This window comes from Oncorhynchus clarkii, chromosome 17 (assembly GCF_045791955.1).
Source record: "Oncorhynchus clarkii lewisi isolate Uvic-CL-2024 chromosome 17, UVic_Ocla_1.0, whole genome shotgun sequence".
Lineage (NCBI taxonomy): Eukaryota > Metazoa > Chordata > Actinopteri > Salmoniformes > Salmonidae > Oncorhynchus > Oncorhynchus clarkii.
In genome coordinates this window covers 46453986-46480590 of record NC_092163.1, presented here as the reverse complement: position 1 = coordinate 46480590, position 26605 = coordinate 46453986, and the positions used below count along the sequence as shown (strand labels likewise).

Here is a 26605-nt window from a genome sequence, read left to right as displayed (position 1 = left end):
TGCCACCAACACACTTCTTGACAATGAGAGAACCAGTAACTGTAAAGAGACCTTCCATTTAGGTATATCTTAATATTTTACAAAACTCCTTTAAAACATACCAACTACTGTAGTTAGTTTAATAACATGTTTATATTCCTTCATATATTTACATTTGCAAATATATAGCTGTTACAAATAACTTGGACAGCATAGTTGATAGAAAAACACCACTGACCCTCCAAAAATAGAATATTAAGCAGCACAACCTTATAAGCAATGATACTTGTGCCCACCATCATCAGCTACTCTTCCTTTAAAACTTGCCCTTCAGTTCCCCAATAACCCTATGGAGAATTTGACAGTTGAGATAGGCCACCAGGCCTCCTTGGTTGGCCCAGTGGTCTGCCCCAGTGCTCTCTGTGTGGGGTTGGTGGTAGGTCAGTTCCCCTTGGTCCTGGTGCCCCCCCTGACAGTGGCTGAAGCCAGAGGAGTGGAGGCACTCTTTAAGGTCCACCATCCCCCCACCCAGTGCACGGAGCAGGGCATGGGGGCCACAGGAGTCCCACTTGAAGGTGCTGCCCTCTGAGAGGACGTAGACGTCAGCCAGGCCCAGGATCACACACAGGATCTTGTATCCGGCCCCCGAGGCGTACATCAGCCTGTCAGGCCCGCACAGAGGGGCCAAGGCCTCTTTCACTGCCTGCTTCTCACTGGAGCTCATCACCACTGAGAGCCCTGGTCCTCCCGCTGCTGTCGTCTTTGCAGGTCTGTCTTTAGGTCTGAGCACTGAGCAGGCTTTGACGCTCCCACACGACACACCCCAGAAATGCTTCCCCTTCCAGCTGCAACAAATATGTACATCACATCAAACAGGTTATTGACAAAGGCAGCTTTGTTGGTGAGAACTGAGCATTATTGAGTATGTTATTTCTGTGTCAGACAGGTTTAATTATAATTCAGTAAGTGGATTGAAAATCATAATTGAAAATAAAAACATTCCAATACTTAAATGGGTAACAATTAGTTATTTGAATCAACTGAACTGAAATAGCATTGACCATAACCCAGTGGCCTCATTTATAACAATTGAGTAAATTTCACACTAAATATCTGTGTGCAACATTTCTGAAAAGACTAAGTCAAAACATATTGAGATTTATAAACTTGCCGCATGCCATACTTGCACATATTTCCCATTATAAATCAGACTTGTCGTAAACTATGCGCATCGTGAACAAGCATTATAATTCCGCCTGGAAAAAGCACATCATTTAGCTTTTATGGTGACAATAACCCCCTTATTTTCTGTTTTAATTTGGAACTTTTGGAATTAGGCCACAGCAGTTCCTAAAAGATAGAGCCATGGCAAATTAGATCAACTGTTCTCAGGAGTGTTGCTACATTTCCCCCCCAGTGATTTTGCTGTAGCAAAGGAAAGGAGTGACTATTTCTGAAATAAAAAAAAAACTGACAAATTGTTGTGGAGTTCACACAATGTTTTGCAATTACTTTTCCCCCCAGCCTGAATATGATGCGCTTCCCACGATTTTTCTGAAACATTGTCGATGCCCACTTCAAACATTTGAAATTACAAGGTGAACTGTCAATTCTATTGTTATGTTTTAATTTTAACCGCACTCTGGATCATATGGAGCAAAATATTTGAAATACCTTATTTACTACTGTGAATTAGGTCAGATTAAATGAGAGATGGGACGAATTGTATCCTTATTTACTACTGTGAATTAGGTCAGATTAAATGAGAGATGGGACGAATTGTATCCTAATTTGTTGAATAGGCTTCTTTGGGAATTTGAAACCATCACAGTCAGAAAAGGTCAGGAATTTATTCTGAAATGACCAGGAAATAGATTCCTATTACTATATATTTTTTAGATTGCAAAAATAAAATAAATAGATCTCCGCTCTTCTCATTAACGACAAATTATTGAATATTGTTATATTTTCCAGTTTTTGGGGTTTTATGAATAAGCTAGTCATCATATCCCCCATTTGCCTGCTTGCAATGCAATACTTTAACCACCAAAAATTGTGTGCTCTCATAGTCTAAAGTTTGCAGGAAATTAAGCACATTCTCACATCAAGTAAATTTTTTATAAATACCTACTTTTGCGTTAAAACTGGCGAATGCAGGTTTTGGGGTATATTTTGTACATACGCAGCGTTTATAAATTATGCCCCTGGTGTCAGAACTGATTGCTGTTCTGGTTCTATAGCAGGGATCTCCAACCTTTTCTAGCATGAGAGTTACTTGAAAAAATGTAACCTGTTGTGAGCTACATTTTTTTTTAATGCTTTCAAATAGGCACATTCTTCTCTACCATACAACTCATCCCTGGTTACTGTACCTAATCAAATAATGGTTGATAAACACTATTCGGCATGACAGGCCCCATTAAATTAAATTCAGTTCTCTCTGTTTTATTTTTCCTGGTTTGGGATTTTTTAAAATGTTTTTAGACTCTCAATATTACAATTATTCATAGAGCATCAACGAAAATGGATGTCCATATCATTGCTTAAATCACATCAGAACACCATTTCTGGAAGATTAAAAAGTAACACATTTAGATTTGAGTGTAATTCCTCTTTAATTGCACATCTGGCAAAAGAGGAATGTGTCAATGTAGTAATGTTTCTGCTGCTAGGCCTACTGTCATGGCGGAGTTTCCAAAACAATGGCCACCCAATTGATACAAACAATTATCATTTATAGTTCTGTCAGGTAGGCCGGGCGCATGCTCGCTGACACGGTCGCCAGTTGTACAGTGTTTCCTCCGACACATTGGTGCGGCTGGCTTCAGGGTTAAGCGAGCAGTGTGTCAAGAAGCAGTGCGGCTTGGCAGGGTTGTGTTTCGGAGGACGCATGGCTCTCAACCTTAGCCTCTCCCGAGCTGTACGGGAGTTGCAGCGATGGGACAAGACTGTAACTACCAATTGGATATCATGAAAAAGGGGTATAAAAAATAACAATAGTTCTGTCAGGTAAGCCTACTTTGCAGTTAACATCTAATTGAGATGATTTTTGGGGAAAGTCTTTCTGTCTACCCACAAAACGGTTATCATTAGCTTTGCTAACTGGCTACATATGGAGTGATTGACAAATGCACATACCATACAGACAGGGCTATATTGCTGGAAATGAATTTGCAGACATTGTGTTACGTTTGGCTTTTTAAGCAAATAGTGGCTAACCAGAGTTGGGATAACGTCAATGTGGCTTTGATTTGATAGTAGCAGAGAGCTTTATGTTTATGACATTGCGATGGAAGGACGCATGTACTTTTAGAATTGATTGGCGAGCTACTCATAGGTGGGCTGCGAGCTACTGGTAACTTGTGATCTACCTGTTGGAGACCCCTGTTCTAGAGTCTCACCCTGTTGGGTCTTTGTGGTTGAAGGGCTGGTTGATGACCCCCATGACGGGTTCCCCAGTAGCGCGGAGGTAAACCCCGATCAGGACCAGGGCACACTGCAGACCTGACGGACAGAGACGCCCCTCCACCGCCGCCTCCTCACGACCTTCAATGTATTGGCTGGTGGCATCTGAACGACAACCAAACCGATAGGAACAACATACATACAATGCCATGCTTATAACAGTGTTAAAGGACAAGGAAAAATCTCTCCCATGGCGTAGGTGTAGTAATTACACCATACAATACAAGTGGATCTGCTCAGTGCTAGACATTATCCATAATTTCCATTCATGTATGTCTGCGGAGATACAACAAATCTTGTTTTTAAATAGTGACTCTAGGTCAGGTGTTACCGATGGGGTCAATCCAGATGCCCAGGTCAGAGGGGCTGAGGGGTATGTGGAGGTCGTCTGTCCCCGTGTCAGTGAGTGTGAGCTTAGCGTCCTGGTGGATGGCACGCGCCAGGAGAGTTGCCGCCGTCTGGTCCCCATCCAGCACTGTAGCCAGCAGGGCTGCGGTCTCCTTCTCCGTCCCACACACTGTGACTATCACACTCTCCCCTGGGATGCACGCATGAATGCACACACAGTCAACATGTCATCAACAGGTCTACTGTTATTAAAAAGTAAATGTTGCATTGTATTATGTTGTGCTTATACCAATGTTATAACCCTGTTATTAGTCATGTACCTGCATTGTATTAACATATTGTTACATAGTAATAAGTTTTACTGAACTGTGGGTGTTATTACTAACCTAGTCCATTCTCAAACTTGTTAGACTCCTCTCCTTGTATGTGGTCAATCATTTCAGGAAACTAAGGTAAAACAGGATAAAACGAGTAGAGGGTTAATTAAGATTGCCAAAAACATTTGATTATACTAGAGAGGGATATGCCACAAATCCTCCATAGGCTTGCCTGGAAGTATTTCAAACATGAAACAATCCTCATCATGATAACATGAGAAGTGTTTTGGTTCCTGTACCTGAGCTCCAACATCATGGCGGATCATCTCTTGGATCACAACATCAGCCAGTGTCTTGAAGTCCTGGACAAACTTCTTGTTCTTATCCACTCCAGTCTTCTCCTGGACCAGCAGCTGGAAGAGAGGGGCCTCCTGCCTGCACACGCGGGCCACATTGGCCGCCTTCTCTGCCACACGCAGCAGCAGCTTCAGCAGATCAGCCATACTTGACACCTGACCTGAAAGATATAGAGAGACAGAGAGAGATGGCCAACACCTTTAATACCTGTGTAGGCTAGCAGGGCCTTAGATAGTACCTTAGATATGGGGTCAGAGATAGTGGTGGTTTGTTTCCCCCAGAAAATTATGCTGTGAGTGGCTGACCTAAGGGGTTACAAAATGTCCTTGTGACCCTCCAGATAAAAGTGACAATGATTAGCCACAGCCTTGTAGGCCATAGCTTCTCTCAATGGGGAAAGGATCTTGAAGATGTCAAAGACAAACTCTGTAGAGGTTGTAAAGAAGCAATTAACTGGGTTACCTGGGGAGGTCTGCTCTGATATTGATAGTTCATGAATGTATGTGGCCTGCCTCTGAGTGCATGCCTAATTATAGCCTCTGTAATAATGAAACTAGGACATCTCTACGTAAGTGAGAGCAAAGAAAAATAATGACCCCCATTCAATAGCCTGTTTTATAAAACCATGCACTCTCTATCCACATACAAATAAGCCCAGTAGCCTAAAACTGATTTGCTCCTTATTATCAAAGTGAAAAGTATTGGCATTTATGGAATTTGGGCAAGTTGAGTCAGCTGTGTGGTTGCCCCATTGGACAGGCAATATTTTTTTTTACTGAATACAGCCAAAGTTTTACTCTGGTTATGGTACTGCAAACACGTAATGTTTTAAGACAAAATATTAACATTAAAATATAATATTGTAATTCTGTAAGAGTTAAACTGATTACAGTCTTGTTCAAATATGACAAGAGTTCATGGTCAAGAATAGGCAACTGACACAGGGGAAACAATATCTTAATGTCACTTAGATACAGAAGTTACTTTTTCGTAGCAGGATAGGAGAGCATGCAGCAGGTTAGGAAAATTTACGTAGCAGATTAGGAGACTGAAGTTAAGGTTAGGAAAAGGGTTAGGGGAAATGCTTTCCTAACCTGCTATGTAAATAAATCACTTTTTATCGAAGTGGCGTGGAAAGAGTGTGTCCCATTGACACAGAGAACAGTGACGCAGAACAGAAAAGCAAGCACGACCAGGCATATAAATGCTTAATCATTTCAATTCAAATATTGCGGTCAATCCATCCAGAATATAGGCTACTCTACGTGCGCATATTTCACGCCTTTGTAGTTGATTACATTAGTGAAAAAACCTAACCCACTCGCCACTTGAGTAGGCTATTTGAGCAAAATGGACCTAGACATAAAGTTAACGTGTTTATATAAACAAGCTATCAACAGTGAACGCTACCTTATATAAAAACATTGAAATTTATTTGACTCTTACCGGGAAATGTTCCGGCTGATTCGTATTAGGGTATTTTCTCGTCTAACGCCCTTCAAAGCTGAGCTGTCACGGTCCAATCTGCTTAATGTTTCCTGTGTCAATGCAGGCTAAGGATGTTTCTGAATGGGTGTAATGCCGTGTGCTAGTCTACAGTCGGCTACAATAAAACAAATAGGCTACGGGCGACAATTCAATCTCGGGATATAATTTCCCTACTCCAGGAACGTAGTTTCCTGTTCTTGTTTGATTACGTCGGTGCGGATGTTTTTGCGTATCGGAAGGGCGGACGGAGGTGATTTTCCACTGAGCTCGCGAAGGCTTTTCCATCGCAGCCGACGTGGGCGGAGGTTAGAATAATGTAGTACTGTATCCTGCCTACTAGTGTGTAAAGTCGTATGATCTTGCTGCAATATGTCTACACGTGCTACGTTAGTTTAGCTACAATGTGACAACTTGAACTGCACCAGTTCTAGACCTAGACCCTACGCCCTATTAAGTAGACCTATGAATTATTTTCAATGAAAAACGATTCTACATCCCTCAATACATGTATCTTTACATAGAAAGGTGAACGGAGAAGACAGCTATGCAACTCAGCATTTAAAGTGTTGAATAAAAGCCTATTCTTCTCCCCATCGGCACATCAATTATATATACTCAATCCAAGGCAGCTGTGACCTAAACAAATCGAATCATATGTGCATTTGTCATTTGATATGAACACAGCAGTAAGAGAATCACAGTAAGTGACGCAATTGAAGAGGAAATGGCTTTAGTGGCGCCCTATTGCCTCTATTACCACCAGAAGCATCAATTATCATACTGCATACATCAATCATTACTGTAGTAAGCCTGCATGGAGAATAGCAAGCTATTCCCTTTACAGTGCAATACTTTTGACCAGGACCTATATGACCAAAGGCCATACAAGTAGTGCACTATAAAGATAATGGGGTGTCGTTTGGGACATAACCACTGTCTGGCTGACTGATAGGAGCTTTCATGGGACTGATCAATACAGTTTAGCTGTTCAGAGCACTGAGAGACAAGGCTGAAAAACACAACCACTGGACAATGACTTATTCCCTACAGTGCCTTCAGAAAAAATATTCACATCCCATGACTTCTTCCACATTTTGATTTGTTACAAAGTGGGATTAAAATTGATTTAATTGTAAATAATTGTCAACGATCTACACCCAATACTGTGTAATGTTAAAGTGGAAGAAAAATTATAACAGTTGTAAAGCATTTTTTGAAAAATGAACACTAATACATACCTTTGGCAGCGATTACAGCTGTGAGCATTTTTAGCTAAGTCTCTAAGAGCTTTCCACACCTGGATTGTGCAACATTTGCTGATTATTCTTTTAAAATTCTTCAAGCTCTGTCAATTTGGTTGTTGATCATTGCTAGACAACAATTTTCATGTCTTGCCATAGATTTTCAAGTAGATTTAAGTCAAAACTGAAACTCTGCCACTCATGAACATTCACTGTCTTCTTGGTAAGCAACTCCAGTGTGGATCTGGCCTTGTGTTTTAGGTTATTGTCCTGCTGAAAGGTGAATTAATCTCCCAGTGTCTGGTGGAAAGCAGACTGAACCAGGTTTTCCTCTAGGATTATGCCTATGCTTAGCTCTACCCCATTCATTTTTTTATCCTGAAAAACACCCCTGGCCTTAATGATTACAAGCATACCCATAACATGATGCAGCCACCACTATGCTTGAAAATATGGAGAGTTGTACTCAGTAATGTGTTGTATTGGATTTGCCCCAAACAAAATACTTTGTATTCAGGACAAAAAGTTAATTGCTTTGCCACATTTGTTGCAGTATTACTTTAGTGCCTTGTTGCAAAACAGGATGCAGGTTTTCAAATATTTATTATTCTGCACAGGCTTCCTCCTTTTCAATCTGTCAATGAGGTTAGTATTGTGGAGTAACTACAATGTTGTTGATCCATCTTCAGTTTTCTCCTATCACAGCCATTAAACTCTATAACTGCTTTAAAGTCACCTCAGCGGTTTCCTTCCTCTCTGGCAACTGAGTTAGGAAGGATGCCTGTATCTTTGTAGTGACTGGGTGTATTGATACACCATCCAAAGTGTAATTAATGATTTCACCATGCTCAAAAGGATATTCAATGTCTTATTTTATTTTTTAAATCTACCAATAGGTCCCCTTCTTTGCGAGGCATTGGACGACTTCTCTGGTCTTTGTGGTTGAATCTGTATTTGAAATTCACTGCTCGACTGAGGGACCTTACATATAATTGTATGTGTGGGTTACAGAGATGAAGTAGTCATTCAAAAATAAAGTTAAACATTATTATTGCACACAGAATAAGTCCATACAACTTATTATATGACTTGTTAAGCAAATGTATACTCCTGAACTTATTTAGGCTTGCCATAACAAAGGGGTTGAATACTTATTGACTCAAGACATTTCAGCGTTTCATTTGTAATTAATAAAAAAAAATGTCTAAAAAACATAATTCCACTTTGACATTATGGAGTATTGTGTGTAGGCCTGTGACACAACATCTCAATGTAATCCATTTTAAATTCAGGCAGTAACATAAAAAAAGTTCTGAAGGAACTGTATATAGTGCACCACTTTTGACCAGAGCCCTTTGGACCTAGGCCAAAAAAGTGCACTATAAAGGGAATATGATGTCATTTGGGACGCAATCAAGGAGTGTCTCAGGCTTAGAGCATCAGTTTGTCGTTAGCCTACCAAACCTCACAATACAGCGAAAGACGGTTGGGTTCTGTCTTCAAATGCAGGTAATATAATAAAGCAAATAATTGACCAGTAATTATTGCATTTGTGTGGAATTGTTTGTGTAGTTAGTTGAGGAAAATCATTTTGGTGTTGTATTGTCCCACGCCTCAAGTGTCTTTCTGTAGTTATCAATGTATTTTACATCTTGTCAATCAATCTATGGTCAGTTGATCTGAATGAACTTTTTTTCCCATTTATAAGACGATAAGGCAAACACAATGTAGACCTATTTGAGCATTGAGTTTAGCTAAGGAGCGATGAGCAATATGAAAGCACGTACAATGAAATCATAGCCTATAATACTATACAGTTCTAAATATGCCTCATAAGACTGGCGATGTTACTAATCTTATAGGGAGTGTCTACGAAACTAGTAAAAACAACTTGCCAATTCAAATACTTTCCTATTAATTCCAATTTACTTAAATAATATTGACATATATATATATATATATATATATATTTGTGTATATGGGTAGCCTACAGTAATTGTATCAACCAAAACTCTGAACATACAAAGTCATTTAAAGGTCCATTGCAGCTATTTTTTTTATCTCAATATCAAATCATTTCTGGGTAACAACTAAGTTCCTTACTGTGTTTGTTTTCAATTAAATGGTCAAAGAGAAACAAAAATAGCAAAGAGCAATTCTCAAGCAAGAATTTAGCTAGGACTGTCTGGGAGTGGTCTGAGTTGGGAGTGGAAAACTGAAAACTAGCTGTTATTGGCAAAGAGGTTTGGAACGCTCTTTCGTTTTGGTCTATTAACTAATTTACTGCCTGGTAATATCACCAGGCAGGCCAAAACTCCATCCCACCAAAACAGGTAGAAATTTCAGGCAGTCTTTTCAAACAGCTCTTACACTAAAAGTGCATTGTCATCATTTTCACAATTTCACTCTTTTATTTCAACCTCTTAGTGTTCACTTCAATCACTGTAGGGGGTGGAGACAGGTTAAAGAAGGATTTTTAAGCCTTGAGACAATTGATACATGGATTGTGTATATGTGCCATTTGAGGGTGAATGGGCAAGACAAAAGATTTAAGTGCCTTTGAACGGGGTATGGTAGTAGGTGCCAAGCGCACCGGTTTGAGTGTGTCACGAACTGCAACGCTGCTGGGGTTTTCACGCTCAACAGTTTCCCGTGTGTATCAAGAATGGTCAACCACCCAAAGGATATACAGGCAACTTGACACAACTGCAGGAAGCATTGGAGTCAACATGAGGAATGATTTCGACACCTTGTAGAGTCCATGCCCTGACGAATTTAGGCTGTTCTGAGAGCAAAAGGGGGTGCAACTCAATATTAGGAAGGTGTTCCTATAAAACATAGAAAAATCACATTTTTGACTGCACTGGGCCTTTTAAACATATATTTGAAAGGTGATTTATGCTTGCTGTGTCTGTTCTGTGCCTGGAATGTTCTATATGTAATTATATGGTTCTGTGTTCCTGACAGAGAACTGAGCAGAACATGTCAGAGCTAGAGAGTGCCATGATCGCCATCATCCATGTGTTCCATAAATACTCAGGCCACAAGTGCAAGCTGAAGAAGGCAGAGCTCAAAGATCTTATCAATAATGAGATGAGTCACTTCATAATTGTGAGGCACTCTCTGTGTGTATCCCAAATGGAACCCTACCCTCTTAGGAAAAAAGATGCTATCTAGAACCTAAAATAAATCTTTGACTGTCACCATCTAGGTCTAGGATAGCCCTTTGAAGAACCCTTTTTGGTTCCAGGGTATAAATGACCCTTTTGGGTTCCATGTAGAACCATTTCCACTGAGGGTTCTACATGGAACCCAAAAGGGTTCTTTCTAACTGGAACCAAAAAGAGTTCTCATATGGGGACAGCCGAATAAACTTTTTTCTAAGAGTGTATTCCCTATATAGTGCACTACTTTTGACCAGAGCAGTACAGGCCCTGGACAAGTGTAGTGCACTATAATAGGGAATAGATTGCCATTTGGGACAGCCCATATGTCTGTCCTCTGAGTATATTACTACATATGACAACACCCTCTATCATTTCAATTCAGCTGGAGTGTGTCATCATGGTGTTATACCACTGGCCTACATCCAATTAGAAAAATAGGAATTATTTTTTAGCCTTCTTTAGGAATTAAAAAATGATACAATAATGAATCATATTAAACTGCTGATTGTAATGATTGAGATGAGTACTATATGATTATTATATGATTACACTTTACTTAAAGCCTGCAGGTGAATGCTTTATTACTTGTTATAAGCATGTATGGGCCCATAGGACATTTTTAACTCAATAACCTAAGTTAAGTTTTAATCAGACACAGATTACTCTTCACAGTTGACTGTTCTTGTCTCTTAAGAATATCCAAGAGAAAGAGACTCTGGATGAGCTGTTTGCAGACCTGGACCAGAACGGAGACCTGGAGATCGACTTCCAAGAGTTTATCGCTCTGATCGCCATGATGACATCAGCGTGCCATGATCTCTTCAGCACGGATCACCACCGTTAGTGACACAATGTAAAGGGTAAGACTTCAGCGGGTGTCTGTGTGTGACCAGCAAAACACACATGCATACTGTGTAACCCTCTCACATAAAGATGATGTAATGATGATAAAGCAACTTTGTTTACATTACATTGATTTTATTATGGTATAATAGTTGTGTTTATAAAAATCAAACAAATCAATGACAACAATACATAGACACTTACATAAAAATCTGTATGGTGAAAATAGTGAAAGAAAACATTGAGTCCACTTGAATTTGGACAGTTGGGTGAGTTTTGAGTCTTGCATTGAGGAGTGATGCATATGAGATGGACCGTTCTATCCCAAAGTGGTCAAAAGGCTATTTGTCTTCCTTTCCCCTTAGATGGCGTTCCATAAATTCCAGGGTCCTTTTCCAGGCGTCCTCTTGGGCGGCAGCGTGGGGTGCCAGGTGCCCTCCCCAGAGAGTGATCACTATATGGAAAAACAACAGGACAGCATGGAAAATAACCTGAAAATACAAATCATAATGTAGTTCTCTCATTTCTGAGATACTGTATGTTAATTATAATGTCTATTATCATTTTGTCAAATACCCTTATTTGGAAACCCTTTAAATTTGAATACATATGTTAGTGCTTGTAAGTAGATATATAAATCAAGAATAAAGGACTGATAAATGTTCTTCAAGACAAATCTTTCAAAGTATGATTATCATTTTAGGATACAATCATGACTATTTGTAAAAAAAAAAAAAAGTATCACTGAAAACAAGGTCATAATTGCATGACAAACTAAATATGAAAGAGAGGTGAAGGTGTGTATGGGAGGAGAGGACCACCCACGTTGCTTGGGTTGTGTGGTCCACATGGAGGCTCGGGCGTTGGGGGTGTAGGGCGGCTCAATCAGGTGACCAGCACCGGGGTATGACAGGCGGGTGAACAGGTGGGATCTACCAGCATCTTTAATCTTCTTCTCAATCTGAAAACCAAGGAAATATCTGTTCATTCAACTGGTCACGGCTTTTGACTTCGACATTGGAAAAGTTATTACTCTCAGCAGCTATGACTAGCACACATTTGTGGCCAAATATATTGGCACCCTTGTACTTTTTAAAAATAATTCCCAATTTCTTCAAAAATAAGTTGAAATTTAAAAAAAAACAAAAAACATTTGGATGTCACACCTTGTTATTGGATTTTCAACATTGCAGAACCACCTTTGGCCAAGATAACTGCATGCAAAATAAACCTAAATTCTGGGGGAAGTGTTGAATTGAAACAAAATTAAGAGCGCTTTGGCAATAAAAATCAAATCAAATTTTATTTGTCACATACACATGGTTAGCAGATGTTAATGCGAGTGTAGCGAAATGCTTGTGCTTCTAGTTCCGACAATGCAGTAATAACAAGTAATCTAACTAACAATTCCAAACTACTGTCTTGTACACAGTGTAAGGGGATAAAGAATATGTACATAAGGATATATGAATGAGTGATGGTACAGAGCAGCATAGGCAAGATACAGTAGATGGTATCGGGTACAGTATGTACAAATGAGATGAGTATGTAAACAAAGTGGCATAGTATAGTATAAAGTGGCTAGTGATACATGTATTACATAAGGATACCGTCGATGATATAGAGTACAGTATATACGTATGCGTATGAGATGAATAATGTAGGGTAAGTAACATTTATATAAGGTAGCATTGTTTAAAGTGGCTAGTGATATATTTACATCATTTCCCATCAATTCCCATTATTAAAGTGGCTGGAGTTGAGTCAGTGTCAGTGTGTTGGCAGCAGCCACTCAGTGTTAGTGGTGGCTGTTTAACAGTCTGATGGCCTTGAGATAGAAGCTGTTTTTCAGTCTCTCGGTCCCAGCTTTGATGCACCTGTACTGACCTCGCCTTCTGGATGATAGCGGGGTGAACAGGCAGTGGCTCGGGTGGTTGATGTCCTTGATGATCTTTATGGCCTTCCTGTGACATCGGGTGGTGTAGGTGTCCTGGAGGGCAGGTAGTTTGCCCCCGGTGATGCGTTGTGCAGACCTCACTACCCTCTGGAGAGCCTTACGGTTGAGGGCGGTGCAGTTGCCATACCAGGCGGTGATACAGCCCGCCAGGATGCTCTCGATTGTGCATCTGTAGAAGTTTGTGAGTGCTTTTGGTGACAAGCCGAATTTCTTCAGCCTCCTGAGGTTGAAGAGGCGCTGCTGCGCCTTCTTCACGATGCTGTCTGTGTGAGTGGACCAATTCAGTTTGTCTGTGATGTGTATGCCGAGGAACTTAAAACTTGCTACCCTCTCCACTACTGTTCCATCGATGTGGATAGGGGGGTGTTCCCTCTGCTGTTTCCTGAAGTCCACAATCATCTCCTTAGTTTTGTTGACGTTGAGTGTGAGGTTGTTTTCCTGACACCACACTCCGAGGGCCCTCACCTCCTCCCTGTAGGCCGCCTCATCGTTGTTGGTAATCAAGCCTACCACTGTTGTGTCGTCCGCAAACTTGATGATTGAGTTGGAGGCGTGCGTGGCCACGCAGTCGTGGGTGAACAGGGAGTACAGGAGAGGGCTCAGAACGCAACCTTGTGGGGCCCCAGTGTTGAGGATCAGCGGGGAGGAGATGTTGTTGCCTACCCTCACCACCTGGGGGCGGCCCGTCAGGAAGTCCAGTACCCAGTTGCACAGGGCGGGGTCGAGACCCAGGGTCTCGAGCTTGATGACGAGCTTGGAGGGTACTATGGTGTTGAATGCCGAGCTGTAGTCGATGAACAGCATTCTCACATAGGTATTCCTCTTGTCCAGATGGGTTAGGGCAGTGTGCAGTGTGGTTGAGATTGCATCGTCTGTGGACCTATTTGGGCGGTAAGCAAATTGGAGTGGGTCTAGGGTGTCAGGTAGGGTGGAGGTGATATGGTCCTTGACTAGTCTCTCAAAGCACTTCATGATGACGGATGTGAGTGCTACGGGGCGGTAGTCATTTAGCTCAGTTACCTTAGCTTTCTTGGGAACAGGAACAATGGTGGCCCTCTTGAAGCATGTGGGAACAGCAGACTGGTATAGGGATTGATTGAATATGTCCGTAAACACACCGGCCAGCTGGTCTGCGCATGCTCTCAACGCTGTGTTTACTGATGACCAAATGAAGCATTCAATGAGAAGAACACCCTCCCTACAATCAAATATGGGGCAGGTTTGATAATGCTGTGGAGTTGCTTTGCTGCCTCTAGTACTAGACGCCTTGAACGTGCACAAGGCATCATTGAAGGTTGTGTTTCTTCCAGCAGGACAAAGACCCCAAACACACATCAAAAAGCATCCAGGAATGGTTAAGAAGGACTGTTCTACAGAAGAGTCCAGAAAACAGCAGTTGGTGGAGGGCACCCCTCAAATATGGAAGTTTTCTACTCAAAAGTGGCCCCAAATTGTCAGTAGAAAGGTGTACAAAGCTCAATGATGGCTACAAGAAGCATTTGTCTGCAGTTATCTTGGCCAAAGGCTGTGCAACCAAGTACTAGGTCTGGGTTGCTAATAATTAAGCCCATACCATTTGCCTTTATATTCTCAATTAAAATTGCAAACTTAAGTTTACAAAAATAAAAGTGGTTCTGAAATGTTGAAAATACAATAACAATGTAATGGTGACACACTTTAAAACATTTTTTAAAGTTATTTTAGTAGAAATAAGGACTTATTTAAGAAATGTGCAAGGGTACCAATATATTTGGCCATAACTGTATATACTACCATAGTATGCCATATTGTAGTTTAATGGTAAGGCAATCCCATGAAGTAGGCCTACCTCATCTGCGTTCTCAATAGCTGCACAGCTCAAGTCGTCTTCACCCACAATGTACAGTAGGGGGCAGCACAGGTTTTCAACCTGCACAGATAGATGATATCTTTGTAGATGTACAGGTAGTCTTGTGTAGCAATACCTCCAAATCAAGTTATTGTCACGCCTCCTTTCCAATTAGGGAAGCCTTGATGAGGCTAATGTACCGGTAACCCTCTGAATCAAATTCTACATTAATTGCCACAAAAGATGCACAAGTACTCCTCACACCGATTCTCAAAATAAAATATGTTCTGCTTGAATTTTTTATTTTTTATTTTACAATTCTGTGCAGCTGGCTGGAGGGGGTTATTGACCCTATCAATATTTGAGAGGGTCACTCAAGGTCGTACATTTGCTTTGTTCTCAGGTGGAATGTTGTTGGGCGTGGTCACTTCTCTGAAACTGACGTAGCCCTCTTCATCGTAACTCCAGTGCGTCTGATTCCTATAACATAATATAACAGTGGGTGGGATAAGAAAAGAGCAGCATCCCTATTTAAGCAATAACACAATAGATTGAGAATGGCCTAATTTAGTTTCTGTCAAGTCATCTTTTCAGGCATACTCTCATTCTCAAACCTTTTTTCTGTTATACGTTTGCATGGTAACTAACCCTTCAAAGCATTCTGTCATGCCGTCCCTGTCCGAGAATTTGTTGAAACTTCCTATTGGACCATTCACTCCGATCACACACCTGGGCTGAGGGAGAAAAAATTAGTGAATGGGAATACCAGGTATTTCAAACCAGATGCAGTCCTACAAGGAGACTCATATTACTCATCATACTAATAGGCCTTTCATATTTGAATATAGCCTTTAGTCTCTACTTTCTTATTTGCCCAAATGCTGGTCATTCCACCTCAGGCTACATCAGACATAACAGTTTTTGATCACAACACAAGAGGTATAAACATTTCAAATTTCCAAGGCTAATAGTTGTTTGATGACTGGTAAACAATAATTCAGATGACCGCTTCAGGGGGTTGTATGGCCAGACTTACATTGAAATCAATTTGAGTGGCGATTCGCAGAGCCAGGTAGACCCCGAACGAGAGGCCCATGACCCCCATCCTGTCCCCACACACCTGGGGGTGGTCCTGGAGAAACTGGAACGCAGTCTGTCAATGCCCATGGAGAAAACAAGGCGAAAATAAAGTTTTGCTCAGGTGCCAGAATGTTAGGTACATACAGGGGTGAATCACCTTGGTACTTTGAAACATAGCACTACCACCATATTACCTTGAAGTAGGCATCTCCCACATTGATAGTGTTGAGTGGACCAGGGATGTCTTTATGGCCAAAGTAGGCAAGGGAGAGACTGGCAAAGCCTCGGGAAGCAAACAAGGCTGAGCGGTACTCTATCAGCCCCCCGCCCATACCCCACAGGTCCACCATGGCTGGGAATGGACCTGGACCTATGGAGGCAACAACAGAAAACACCAAATACCCTGAGTATTGGAATAAAGTCTCAGTCATAATACTTTATGTAAAGACACTCTGTAATATATATCGTGCTATAATCAAAGATTCTAAACATGATTTGATATGTACAATTTAACAACAACAAAAAACCTGGGGGTAAGAACAAGGTCCCCACTACTCCGTTCTGCCGGATCTCTGTTCTCCGGACCCCTGGTGCCATGTACCAGCGTTCCACAGTCACTGCAGCCAGCTCCTGTTCCCCTCTCTGTCGCTGCTCCTTGTTGGAACCATGACTGGATGGAACCGGAATGTGACCCTCTAATAAGGACAACTGTACAGAGTACGGAGTCTCAACGTTTTTCTTCCGCAGCCTGTGGGAAAATATGCAGATGAAACTGTCACTGTCATGGGCTTTGCATACAAAACAAAGACTGTATCCAACCCCTCCTGGACCAATATATATATATATATATATATATATATAAAATTGTATTATTCTTTATTAACTATCCCTTTAAAAAATATATTTTGTGTTGATTGACTTTGTTGATCAAAAGCATGTGTCTCTGAATCATATTCAATGTGTCCATGGCTTTGCATGATTTGTTAATTATTATCCCTGTTCCCACCTCAGACCCTCTCTCTCTCCAGGTGCAGGCTGCAGGGCCCAGAACAGTCCCATGGGCTCACAGCCCACATAGGAACCCCCTACAGACTCATCTCTGGTCACTGTGAGGAGAAGAGAGTTAGGTGAGGGAGAATGAAGAGAGGGTGAGGTAGTCTGAGAGGAGAGTATGATAGTTCAAATACAACTATTTGCTATCAGATTCCCAGTCCCTGCATACTGTAGCTCGGTCACGTGACTCACAGTTGACAACACCCCTCCCATCTGTGTTGTAGTGAGAAAATGCTTCCCACAGGTCACCGTCCTCGTTATGCATGCGGGCACGCACCGTAATAGGTGAGTGAGGGGGGAGGTGACGTCCCTCTAGGGTAATTGGCTCATCTATGAGGGCGCGGTTGGGCTTGGCTGTCAAAAAGGGAGCTGGTCTACATGTCTTCCATCTCACTTGGCCTAAGAAGCACACCGAAACAACATAGGATCAAACAAGGGATTTTGCACTTCATGTAATTTATTTACAATTTAAAAGGACAAGATATAAGGAGGTAGACTGTGGCTGCTTCATAGCCCTGGTGAGACACAGGTGTTTCAGTAAATGGAAAATGTGGGAAAGTCAAGGTAAAAAGAAAGATAGTCATAGAACATCATCTGTATTGACAAGGACAAAAGTTTGGTCAATGTAATGTGCTTTCAGAGCTTCCAGAGGGATATGACGTCTTTTAAAGTGAATGAACGGAGAAAGAAAACTACATCAGTATTTTTTAAACCTTCCTTTTTGGACTTGATGTGTCAATGTACGGCTCATAATACACCATCTGTAATCTTCTCCTGTCGGAGAAAGGCACGCAATACTTAGTGAACGCGCATTTTCAAATTCTACATATTGGAATTCGTAACATATCATGCAAATTGGAGGACAAAATGGATGATGGATATCCACAAATTCATACATACATTCCTCTACTTATTTGGACAGTGGAGCTAAAACGTTTAATTCGGCTCTATACTCCACCATTTTGGATTTGTGATCAAATGTTTCCTATGAGGAGACAGTACATCTAGTCCCCCCATTTGAAGGTGTTATAAGTATTTGGACAAATGCACTTATAGTGTATTAGAGTAGTGAAAAGTATTTGTAGTATTTGGTCGCATATTGCTAGCACGCGATGCCTACATCAAGCTTGAGACTCTACAAACTTGATGTGTGCATTTGTAGTTTGTTTTGGTTGTGTTTCAGATTATGTTGTGCCCAATGATAAATAATTGATTGTGTCATTTTGGAGTCACTTTTATTGTAAATAAGAATAGAATATACAGTGTTTATGTAACACTTCTAAATGAATGTGGATACTCCGATGATTACAGATAATCCTGCATGAATTGTGAATAATGATGAGTGAGAAAGTTGCGGGTGGTCAAAGATCATACCCCTAAGACATGCTAACCTCTCACCATTACTAATAACAGCATGTCAGCATGTCTTGGGGGTATGATCTTTGACCACCTGTAACTTTCTCACTCATCATTCAGGATTATCTGTAATCGCATGATCAAATTGACAGGTGACTCCTGCTCGCAGGAAAAACTTTGGGTTTCTCGCCCGGGGAAGGCAGCTTGTAAAACGATAAAACTGTTAATAATTTAGTCTACCATGTTTCTAATTTTGAGAATAAAAATGTAATATTAGGATATCATTCCACAAATTGTACAGAGAGCATACATCACATTTCTATAGTTTCTGGATCATTTGGAACTTGCCAGAAGATGCCGTCGCTACCATTACGCTTGTTTACACTGAGCTGCACTGAGGTCGGAATGCAATCAGGGTTACATTAAGACACCATGGAGCCGACGCGAGATATGGGTCGGAAAACCTACCTCAATGCAGGGATGGGATATGCCACTGTACTCCAAATGTTACCTTTATCCACACTGCTCCATCAAGAAGACTGAAATACTGCTAGTTTTCCCAATAAAACTGCCCTTTTCGTCCTCATGATAGATACCAGTAGCCACAGCAGCCATAATGGAATGGCGAGTGGCGTTGAACAACAAAGGAGCTGATATGTTGACACTACTAGTGCTAGCAATGCTACTGCTTGCTAGCATGAGGGCAAAAAGGGCCGTTTTCCGGGAAAACTAGCAGTATATAAATCTTCTCAATGGAGCAGTGTGGATAAAGATCAAATTTGAGTTTTCCGACCTATATCTTGGCACCAGATCTTAATGTAACCACAATTGCGTTCCAACCTCAGTGCAGCTCAGTGTAAACTAGCATAACGGTAGGGTCGGTATCTTCTGGCAAATTTGGAATGGGCATTTGTTTTCCTCAAGGGGCTGATTGTTGACAGAATTTGACTGAGTTTTCTTGGATTTTGGGCTTTTTAGCCCAAAATGGTAAGGGTTATGGCATTTTTATTGGGTCCTTGCTATCCATAATCCTTGGGATTTCCCTACCCCATTGAAGTTGAAATTTAAAATGGTTATGGTTAGGGGTAGGATAAGGACGTCCCAAGGATTCCGCGCTACCCTTTTAATTTTATTTTTATTTTTATACATGACCCTAAGTGTAATAGTTGTTCAAATACTTCACCAGAATTTCACCAGGTTCAGATATTAATATAGCATGTTGATTTGTTACTATGCATGCCTGCATCCTGGGAATAGGGGAACGCATATTTACGTTTTGCCCTGCTGAAATCAGTTTGATGCACTAGGAGTGGTAGGCACGCTTTTTCTGTCGTCTTCAGAAAAGTTAGATTCCTTTATGCACAAAGTCATGACACAGTGTTTTGTTCATGAATAATGTATATTTAGAATTTACTCATAAGTGTATGGTATTGTTGATGCAATTGTAATTGTACTTTTTAGGATGATATTAACATTCTGAATTCAACATGTGGTTACTAGCTAGCTAAGGTATTGTATGTGTGAACGATGGCTAGCTTCTCGACTGATCCCAGTCATTTTTATTGTGCGTCTGTTGTAGAAAAGAGGTGACGATTGGCAGAACATATTTGTGCTCTACAAATGTGAGAGAATTCTGATATATTAAAACAACCTGATCTCCGAAGTCCATGTCTTTAGTCTCAATCGATCACACACAACGCAGAGGTGCAGTACAGCACCGGTTACATAAGCATGATGGGATATTTGAATGGCTTAATTAACTCAGGAACCACACCTGTGTGGAAGCACTTGCTTTCAATATACTTTGTATCCGTCATTTACTCAAGTGTTTCCTTTGTGTAGGCAGTTACATGTATGTGACGTGTACACAATTGTGCACAATTTTTGGAACCCTTTTTGGCTCTTGAGCGCTACTTTCAAACTTCTGGCTTAAAAGTAAACAAAATCTTTGTAACATCACTTTAATCTATCACTTTCTTACCCACTGCAGGTTGGACACATCCTATCTTCCTGTCGATGTTGACCCACTGAAGCACAAACTTGTCTGAGAGACGACATAGCACCGACACACACATGTGTGCTCTAAGCATGCTAGCCAGTCAGTACTCCCTATGTAGAGAAGAACATGTGCAATGATCAAACATACAGATGAGAATATAAAATATTATTAAGTGTTTGTGAGAGTTTTTGTTGTCTTACCCCGAGTAGCCTAGTATTGAAGTAATGTTTCTCTAGCTCACGGTAGTTATTTTTTCTCTAACAGAGACTGAACTTCAACCTCTATCTTGTGCAACTGGCCAACTTCCCAGCCCAATGTCACTGTTTCGGGAGTGAACTTTTTATTAGAGTACCTGGGGCCTCATTTATAACTGTTGCGACCATTTCACACTAAATATCCTCATGCACCATTTCGTAAAAGACTGTGCACATACAAATATATTGAGATTTATATTTGGAGCACACCAAGCATGTTTCCTGTTATAAATCAGCCCCGTCAAATCAAATTTAATTTGTCACATGTGCCGAATACAACGGGTGTAGACCTTACCGTGAAATGCTTACTTACAAGCCCTTAAACAACAATGCAGTTAAGAAAATAGAGTGAAGTGAATATCTACTAAATAAACTAAAGTAAAAAAATATAATAAAAAAAGTTATAACAATAATGAGGCTATATACAAGGTGTACCGGTACCGAGTCAATGCGTGGGGGTACAGGTTATTCGAGGTCATTTGTACATGTAGGTAGGGGTAAAGTGACTATGCATAGATAATAAACAGCGAGTAGAGTAGCAGCAGTGTAAAAACAAAGGGGGTTGGTGTCAATGTAAATAGTCCGGGTGGCCATTTGATTAATAGTTCAGCAGTCTTGTGGCTTGAGGGTAGAAGCTGTTAAGCACCAACCCCTAAAGGGCCCCCGTGTTGAGGATCAGCGTGGCAGATGTGTTGTTGCCTACCCTTAACACCTGGGGGGTGGCCCATCAGGAAGTCCAGGATCCAGTTGCAGAGGGAGGTGTTTAGTCTGAGGGTCCTTAGTGTAGTGATGAGCTTTGTTGGCACTACGGTGTTGAACGCTGAGCTGTAGTCAATGAACAGCATTCTCACATAGGTGTTCCTTATTCCCAGGTGAATAAGGGTAGTGTGGAGTGCGATTGAGATTGCGTCGTCTGTGGATCTGTTGGGGTGGTAGGCAAATTGGAGTGGGTCTAGGGTTTCCGGGATGATGGTGTTGATGTGAGCCATGACCAGCCTTTCAAAGCACTTCATGGCTACCGGCGTGAGTGCTGTGGGGTGGTAGTCACTTAGGCAGGTTACCTTTGCTTTTTTGGGGCACAGGGACTATGGTGGTATGCTAGATACGTGTAGGTATTACAGACTCGTCAGGGAGAGGTTGAACATGTAAGTGAAGACACTTGCCAGGTGGTCCGCACATGCTCTGAGTACACGTCCTGGTAATCCGTCTGGCCCTGCGGCCTTGTGAATGTTAACCTGTTTAAATGTCTTGCTCACATCGGCTAAGGAGAGTGTGATCACACAGTCGTCTGGAACAGCTGGTGCTCTCATGCATGCTTCCTTGTTGCTTACCTCGAAGCGAGCATAAAAGGCATTTATCCCGTCTGGTAGGCTCGCGTCACTGGGAAGCTCGTGGCTGGGTTTACCTTTGTAGTCCATAATAGTTTGCAAGCCCTGCCATATCAGACGAGGGTCAGAGCCGGTGTAGTAGGATTCAATCTTAGTCCTGTATTGACGCTTTGCCTGTTTGATGGTTTGTCTGAGGGCATAGCATCTGGATTAGTGTCCCGCTCCTTGAAAGCGGCAGCTCTTGCCTTTATGACGGTGCAGATGTCGCCTGTAATCCATGGCTTCTGGTTTTGATATGTACGTACGGTCACTGTAGTGATGACGTCATCGATGCACTTATTGATGAAGCGAGTGACTGGGGTGGTATACTCTTCAATGCCATTAGATGAATCGCGGCATTTTGAAACTGCACGCGTGAACGAGCATTATAGCTTCACCTGAAAAATGCCCATCATTATGGCGACAATAACACCCCTATTTGTTGTATACTTTGGAAGTATTAGTATTAGAATTAGGCCGAGGCAGTTTCTAAAGGAAATAGCAATGGCGAACTTGATCAAATGTCTTTGGAGGTTTGATGGCAGAATGTTATACTTTTGTAGTGACATTTGCTGTAGGCCTCGGCTATCTGACAAACAAAATGTTTCAGAAGGACAAAATCTATTTCAAATTGCTGAGGACCTGTAAACAGATAGTTTGATCATTTGTTAGTGTCTAATGTTTTGTATTGACTTTTTCCTTGAACCTATACGCTGCACTGCCTGCGAATTCTGAAACACTGTCTACTTACAGTGCTGGCCATACACACTTCAATGCAAAAAAATACTGTCAGTTCACCTGTTAAATTATACAGTATGTTATAAACCACCATCTCTATCTTATTCTTAGAGCTAAATACTTTAAATAATAGCCTATCTAATAGGCCCAATTAAATGAGAGATGCACATGGTATTTGTTTGTAGGATACTTTGGGAAAAAGGTGAGGCCAGAGAAGGTGAGGAATTTATTCTGCAAAGGTTATACAAATATTTACTTTGTTTAGAAATTAAATATTGTCTACTTGAAAAATTTGAAATGACAGTATTCAGACTTGGAGAAGTAGCCTATAATTGTCTGTTCTACTGTTATTAAACTGTGCTCCGGATCAGATGGCATAGAGCAAAATACTACAGTTTCGACCCGCCATTCAGGGCAGGTGGGGCGAGCCCTTAAGCCCTTGGGGGAAACCCTGATACCACCTTGGAGGGCGGTCCAAATGATTAGCCCTCAGCCCTCGTTTTTAGTCGAGTTTGCGAGTGTACAATTATGTTCACTCCGGGGCCTGAAACTCCCCATAATTCAATTTGCGATGATTGTACATCCGCGAAGAAAGGTCTGCCAAAACTTTAAAACAACATCCATGGAGAAGTCAACATACAAGTGTAAGTAAAAATGAATGCAAATTGTGCTACTAATGCACATGACGGCACAAATATGTCTCGTAAAAAGTAAATATGTTTTTGTTTGGTTATCTTTTGGAAATTGTAGAAATAAAACATTTTCCTTCAGAAGTTCCAGCTAGGCAGGCTAACGTTAGTTAGCTAATTAATTTGCTAGCTATCATACAGTAGGCATACAGTATATTAATAATTATATAGTTAACATAAGTAGATATGCAATCATAATTGACTGTAGAGCATATAAAGCACCCACAAGCTACCGGTGGCTGAAAACACAATCATCGCAGAATGAATGAGTGTCGAATTTCCGGGCAAGGGCGGTCCGTTTAAAAATCATTCCTTCTTCCCTCGCCCTGAAAGTGTCTACTCGTCAGACGTCATCAGAAGTGTCCACTTAATTCGCCTGAGGTAGTGTATCTCATGATAAAGTGTGGACCACACTACTTACCGAGAGAGTTTTCCGCACTGAGCTAAAGGCTAGAGCTGCCACTTTCAAGGAGCAGGACTCTAACCCGGAAGCTTATAGGAAAACCCGCTATGCCCTCCGAAAAACCATCAATCAGGAAAAGCATCAATACAGGACTAAGATCGAATCGTACTACACCGGCTCTGACGCTCATCGGATGTGGCAGGGCTTGCAAACCATTACAGGCTACAAAGGGAAGCACAGTCGAGAGCTGCCCAGTGAAACGAGCTAAACTACTTTCTACGCTCACTTTGAGGCAAATAACACTGACATATGCATGAGAGCACCAGCTGTTCCGGAAGACTGTGTGATCACGCTCTCCACAGCCGATGTGAGTAAGACCTTTAAACAGGTCAACATTCACAAGGCCGCAGGGCCAGACAGATTACCAGGACGTGCACTGCGAGCATGCGCTGACCAACTGGCAAGTGTCTTCACTGATATTTTCAACCTCTCCCTGTCTGAGTCTGTAATACCAACATGTTTTAAGCAGACCACCAAAGTCCCTGTGCCCAAGAACACTAAGGTAACCTGCCTAAACAACTACCGAACCGTAGCACTCATGGCTGTAGACATGAAATACTTTTACTTTGAAAGGCTGGTCATGACTCACATCAATACCATCATCCCAGAAACCCTAGACCCACTCCAATTTGCATACCGCCCCAACAAATCCACAGATGATGCAATCTCTATTGCACTCCACACTGCCCTTTCCCACCTGGACAAAAGGAACACCTATGTGAGAATGCTATTCATTGACTACAGCTCAGAGTTCAACACCATAGTGCCCTCAAAGCTCATCAATAAGCTAAGGACCCTGGGACACCCCCATTCTCATCAACGGGACTGCAGTGGAGCAGGTTGAGAGCTTCAAGTTCCTTGGTGTCCACATCACCAACAAACTAACATGGTCCAAGCACACCAAGACAGTTGTGAAGAGGGCACAACAAAACCTATTCCCCCTCAGAAGACTGAAAATATTTGGCATGGGTCCTCAGATCCTCAAAAGGTTCTACAGCTGCACCATCGAGAGCATCCTAACTGGTTGCACCACTGCCTGGTACGGGAACTGCTCAGCTTCCGACCGCAAGGCACTACAGAGGGTAGTGCGAACGGCCCAGTACATCACTGGGGCCAAGCTTCCTGACATCCAGGGCCTCTATACCAGGCGGTGTTAGAGGAAGGCCCTAAAAATGGTCAAAGACTCCAGCCCCCCTAGTCATAGACTGTTCTCTCTGCTACTGCACAGCAAGTGGTACCGGAGCACCAAGTCTAGGTCCAAGAGGCTTCTAAACAGCTTTTACCCCCAAGCCATAAGACTCCTGAACATCTAGTCAAATGGCTATTTGCAGTGCCCCCCCTCTATACACCAGTGTTACTCTCTGTTGTCATCTATGCATAGTCACTTTCATAACTCTACCTACATGTACATACTACCTCAACTAACCGGTGCCTCCAAACATTGACTCTGTAATCGTACCCCCCTGTATATAGTGTCACTATTGTTATTTTACTGCTGCTCTTTAATTACTTATTACTTTTATGTCTTATTCTTATCCGTATTTTTTGAAACTGCATTGTTGGTTAGGGGCTCATAAGTAAGCATTTCACTGAAATACCTTTGTATTCGGAGCATGTGACTGATACAATTTGATCTGATAATACAGCCTAGGAAATAGATGCATGTTTCTAATTATTTTAGAATGCAAACGAATCATCGTTACCCATCGCTCCACAAAAGCCGCGACCCTTGTAACAGTAGATTTTACGTCCGTCCCCTCGCCCCGACCTGGGCGCGAACCAGGGACGCTCTGCACCACTACTTCAAGGTCTCAGAGCAAGTGGTGTCACAGATTGAAACGCCACTAGCGCGCACCACTGCTAACTAGCTAGCCATTTCACATCGGCTACACAAAGATAAACTAAATTGATGTTCTCTCTTTTCTCTAACGGCAAACGATTGCATCTTGTTATTAACCTTATTTATTTGTTATGAACAAACCTGTCCATCTTATCCCCATTTACACAAAATAATAGGTATAATGTAGTGAACATTATGCCATAATCCAGTCCATGTATTGGCACTGTGGGATTCCAGTCTCATGTTTTACAGTAGCCAGGCGGTAGGAGTGATATGCCATGTGAACTATGTAATGCCAGCATATCTCGGAGTAAAGTTAAACTAAAGTGTACGAACGCCCCGGCCACAGTTCTTATAAACATACGCAACCTGAACAACTGTGGCTGTTACACTAGGTTGCTTGCAATTGTAACGGATGTGAAATAGCTAGCTAGTTAGCGGTGGTGCGCGCTAAATAGCGTTTTTAACCGGTGACGTCACTCGCTCTGAGACCTTGAAGTAGTGGTTTACCTTGAAGTAGTGGGTTACATTACTTGTGAGAGAGAAGTAAGCAAAGCATTTAAGCAACGGTAATTTTTTCAAAACGTTGATATGGCATTGTCTTGGAGACCTACCTAATATGTGCTGTGTTGATCGCTAGAAACTTTCCTCTTGACCCTGCAAACTTTCAGGGCCCATCCAGTAAAGTGGGAGAAACGGAGGAAAGAAATGTGTGTCAAAATAAAAGTCTCAGAAGAATTAAATACATTACTGCAACTTGTGAAGGCCTTAAAACA

General features: G+C 41.6%; 3 protein-coding genes across 6 annotated transcripts; 1 reads left to right on the top strand and 2 right to left on the bottom strand.

The window, feature by feature from the left end:
- Positions 1–105: 105 nt before the first annotated feature.
- Positions 106–6178, bottom strand: LOC139370954 (inositol polyphosphate 1-phosphatase-like). The gene is made up of 6 exons (XM_071110882.1): positions 5913–6178; positions 4409–4626; positions 4179–4239; positions 3776–3982; positions 3381–3549; positions 106–824 (listed from the first exon to the last, which is right to left on the bottom strand). The coding sequence occupies exons 2-6, from the start codon at positions 4610–4612 to the stop codon at positions 296–298; spliced, it is 1170 nt and encodes a 389-aa protein (XP_070966983.1). The 5' UTR covers positions 4613–4626; positions 5913–6178; the 3' UTR covers positions 106–295.
- LOC139370967 (protein S100-B-like) lies at positions 6123–11775 on the top strand. Of its 2 annotated transcripts, none has more exons than XM_071110908.1 (4): positions 6123–6259; positions 10163–10306; positions 11057–11222; positions 11571–11775. In XM_071110908.1, the coding sequence occupies exons 2-3, from the start codon at positions 10178–10180 to the stop codon at positions 11204–11206; spliced, it is 279 nt and encodes a 92-aa protein (XP_070967009.1). In that variant the 5' UTR covers positions 6123–6259; positions 10163–10177; the 3' UTR covers positions 11207–11222; positions 11571–11775. The 2 variants fall into 2 exon arrangements, with proteins under 2 accessions (XP_070967009.1, XP_070967008.1); XM_071110907.1 differs by lacking the exon at positions 6123–6259 and adding an exon at positions 8631–8704.
- LOC139370950 (acyl-coenzyme A thioesterase 1-like) lies at positions 11320–26573 on the bottom strand. Of its 3 annotated transcripts, none has more exons than XM_071110873.1 (12): positions 26444–26573; positions 20461–20588; positions 17316–17522; positions 17077–17176; positions 16598–16818; positions 16265–16440; positions 16027–16143; positions 15639–15724; positions 15377–15470; positions 14991–15071; positions 12031–12166; positions 11320–11659 (listed from the first exon to the last, which is right to left on the bottom strand). In XM_071110873.1, exons 2-12 carry the CDS (start codon positions 20567–20569, stop codon positions 11547–11549), a joined length of 1440 nt encoding a protein of 479 aa, XP_070966974.1. In that variant the 5' UTR covers positions 20570–20588; positions 26444–26573; the 3' UTR covers positions 11320–11546. The 3 variants fall into 3 exon arrangements, with proteins under 3 accessions (XP_070966974.1, XP_070966973.1, XP_070966975.1); XM_071110872.1 differs by lacking the exon at positions 26444–26573 and adding an exon at positions 20679–21136; XM_071110874.1 differs by lacking the exon at positions 20461–20588 and having other exon boundaries at positions 26444–26562.
- Positions 26574–26605: the final 32 nt, after the last annotated feature.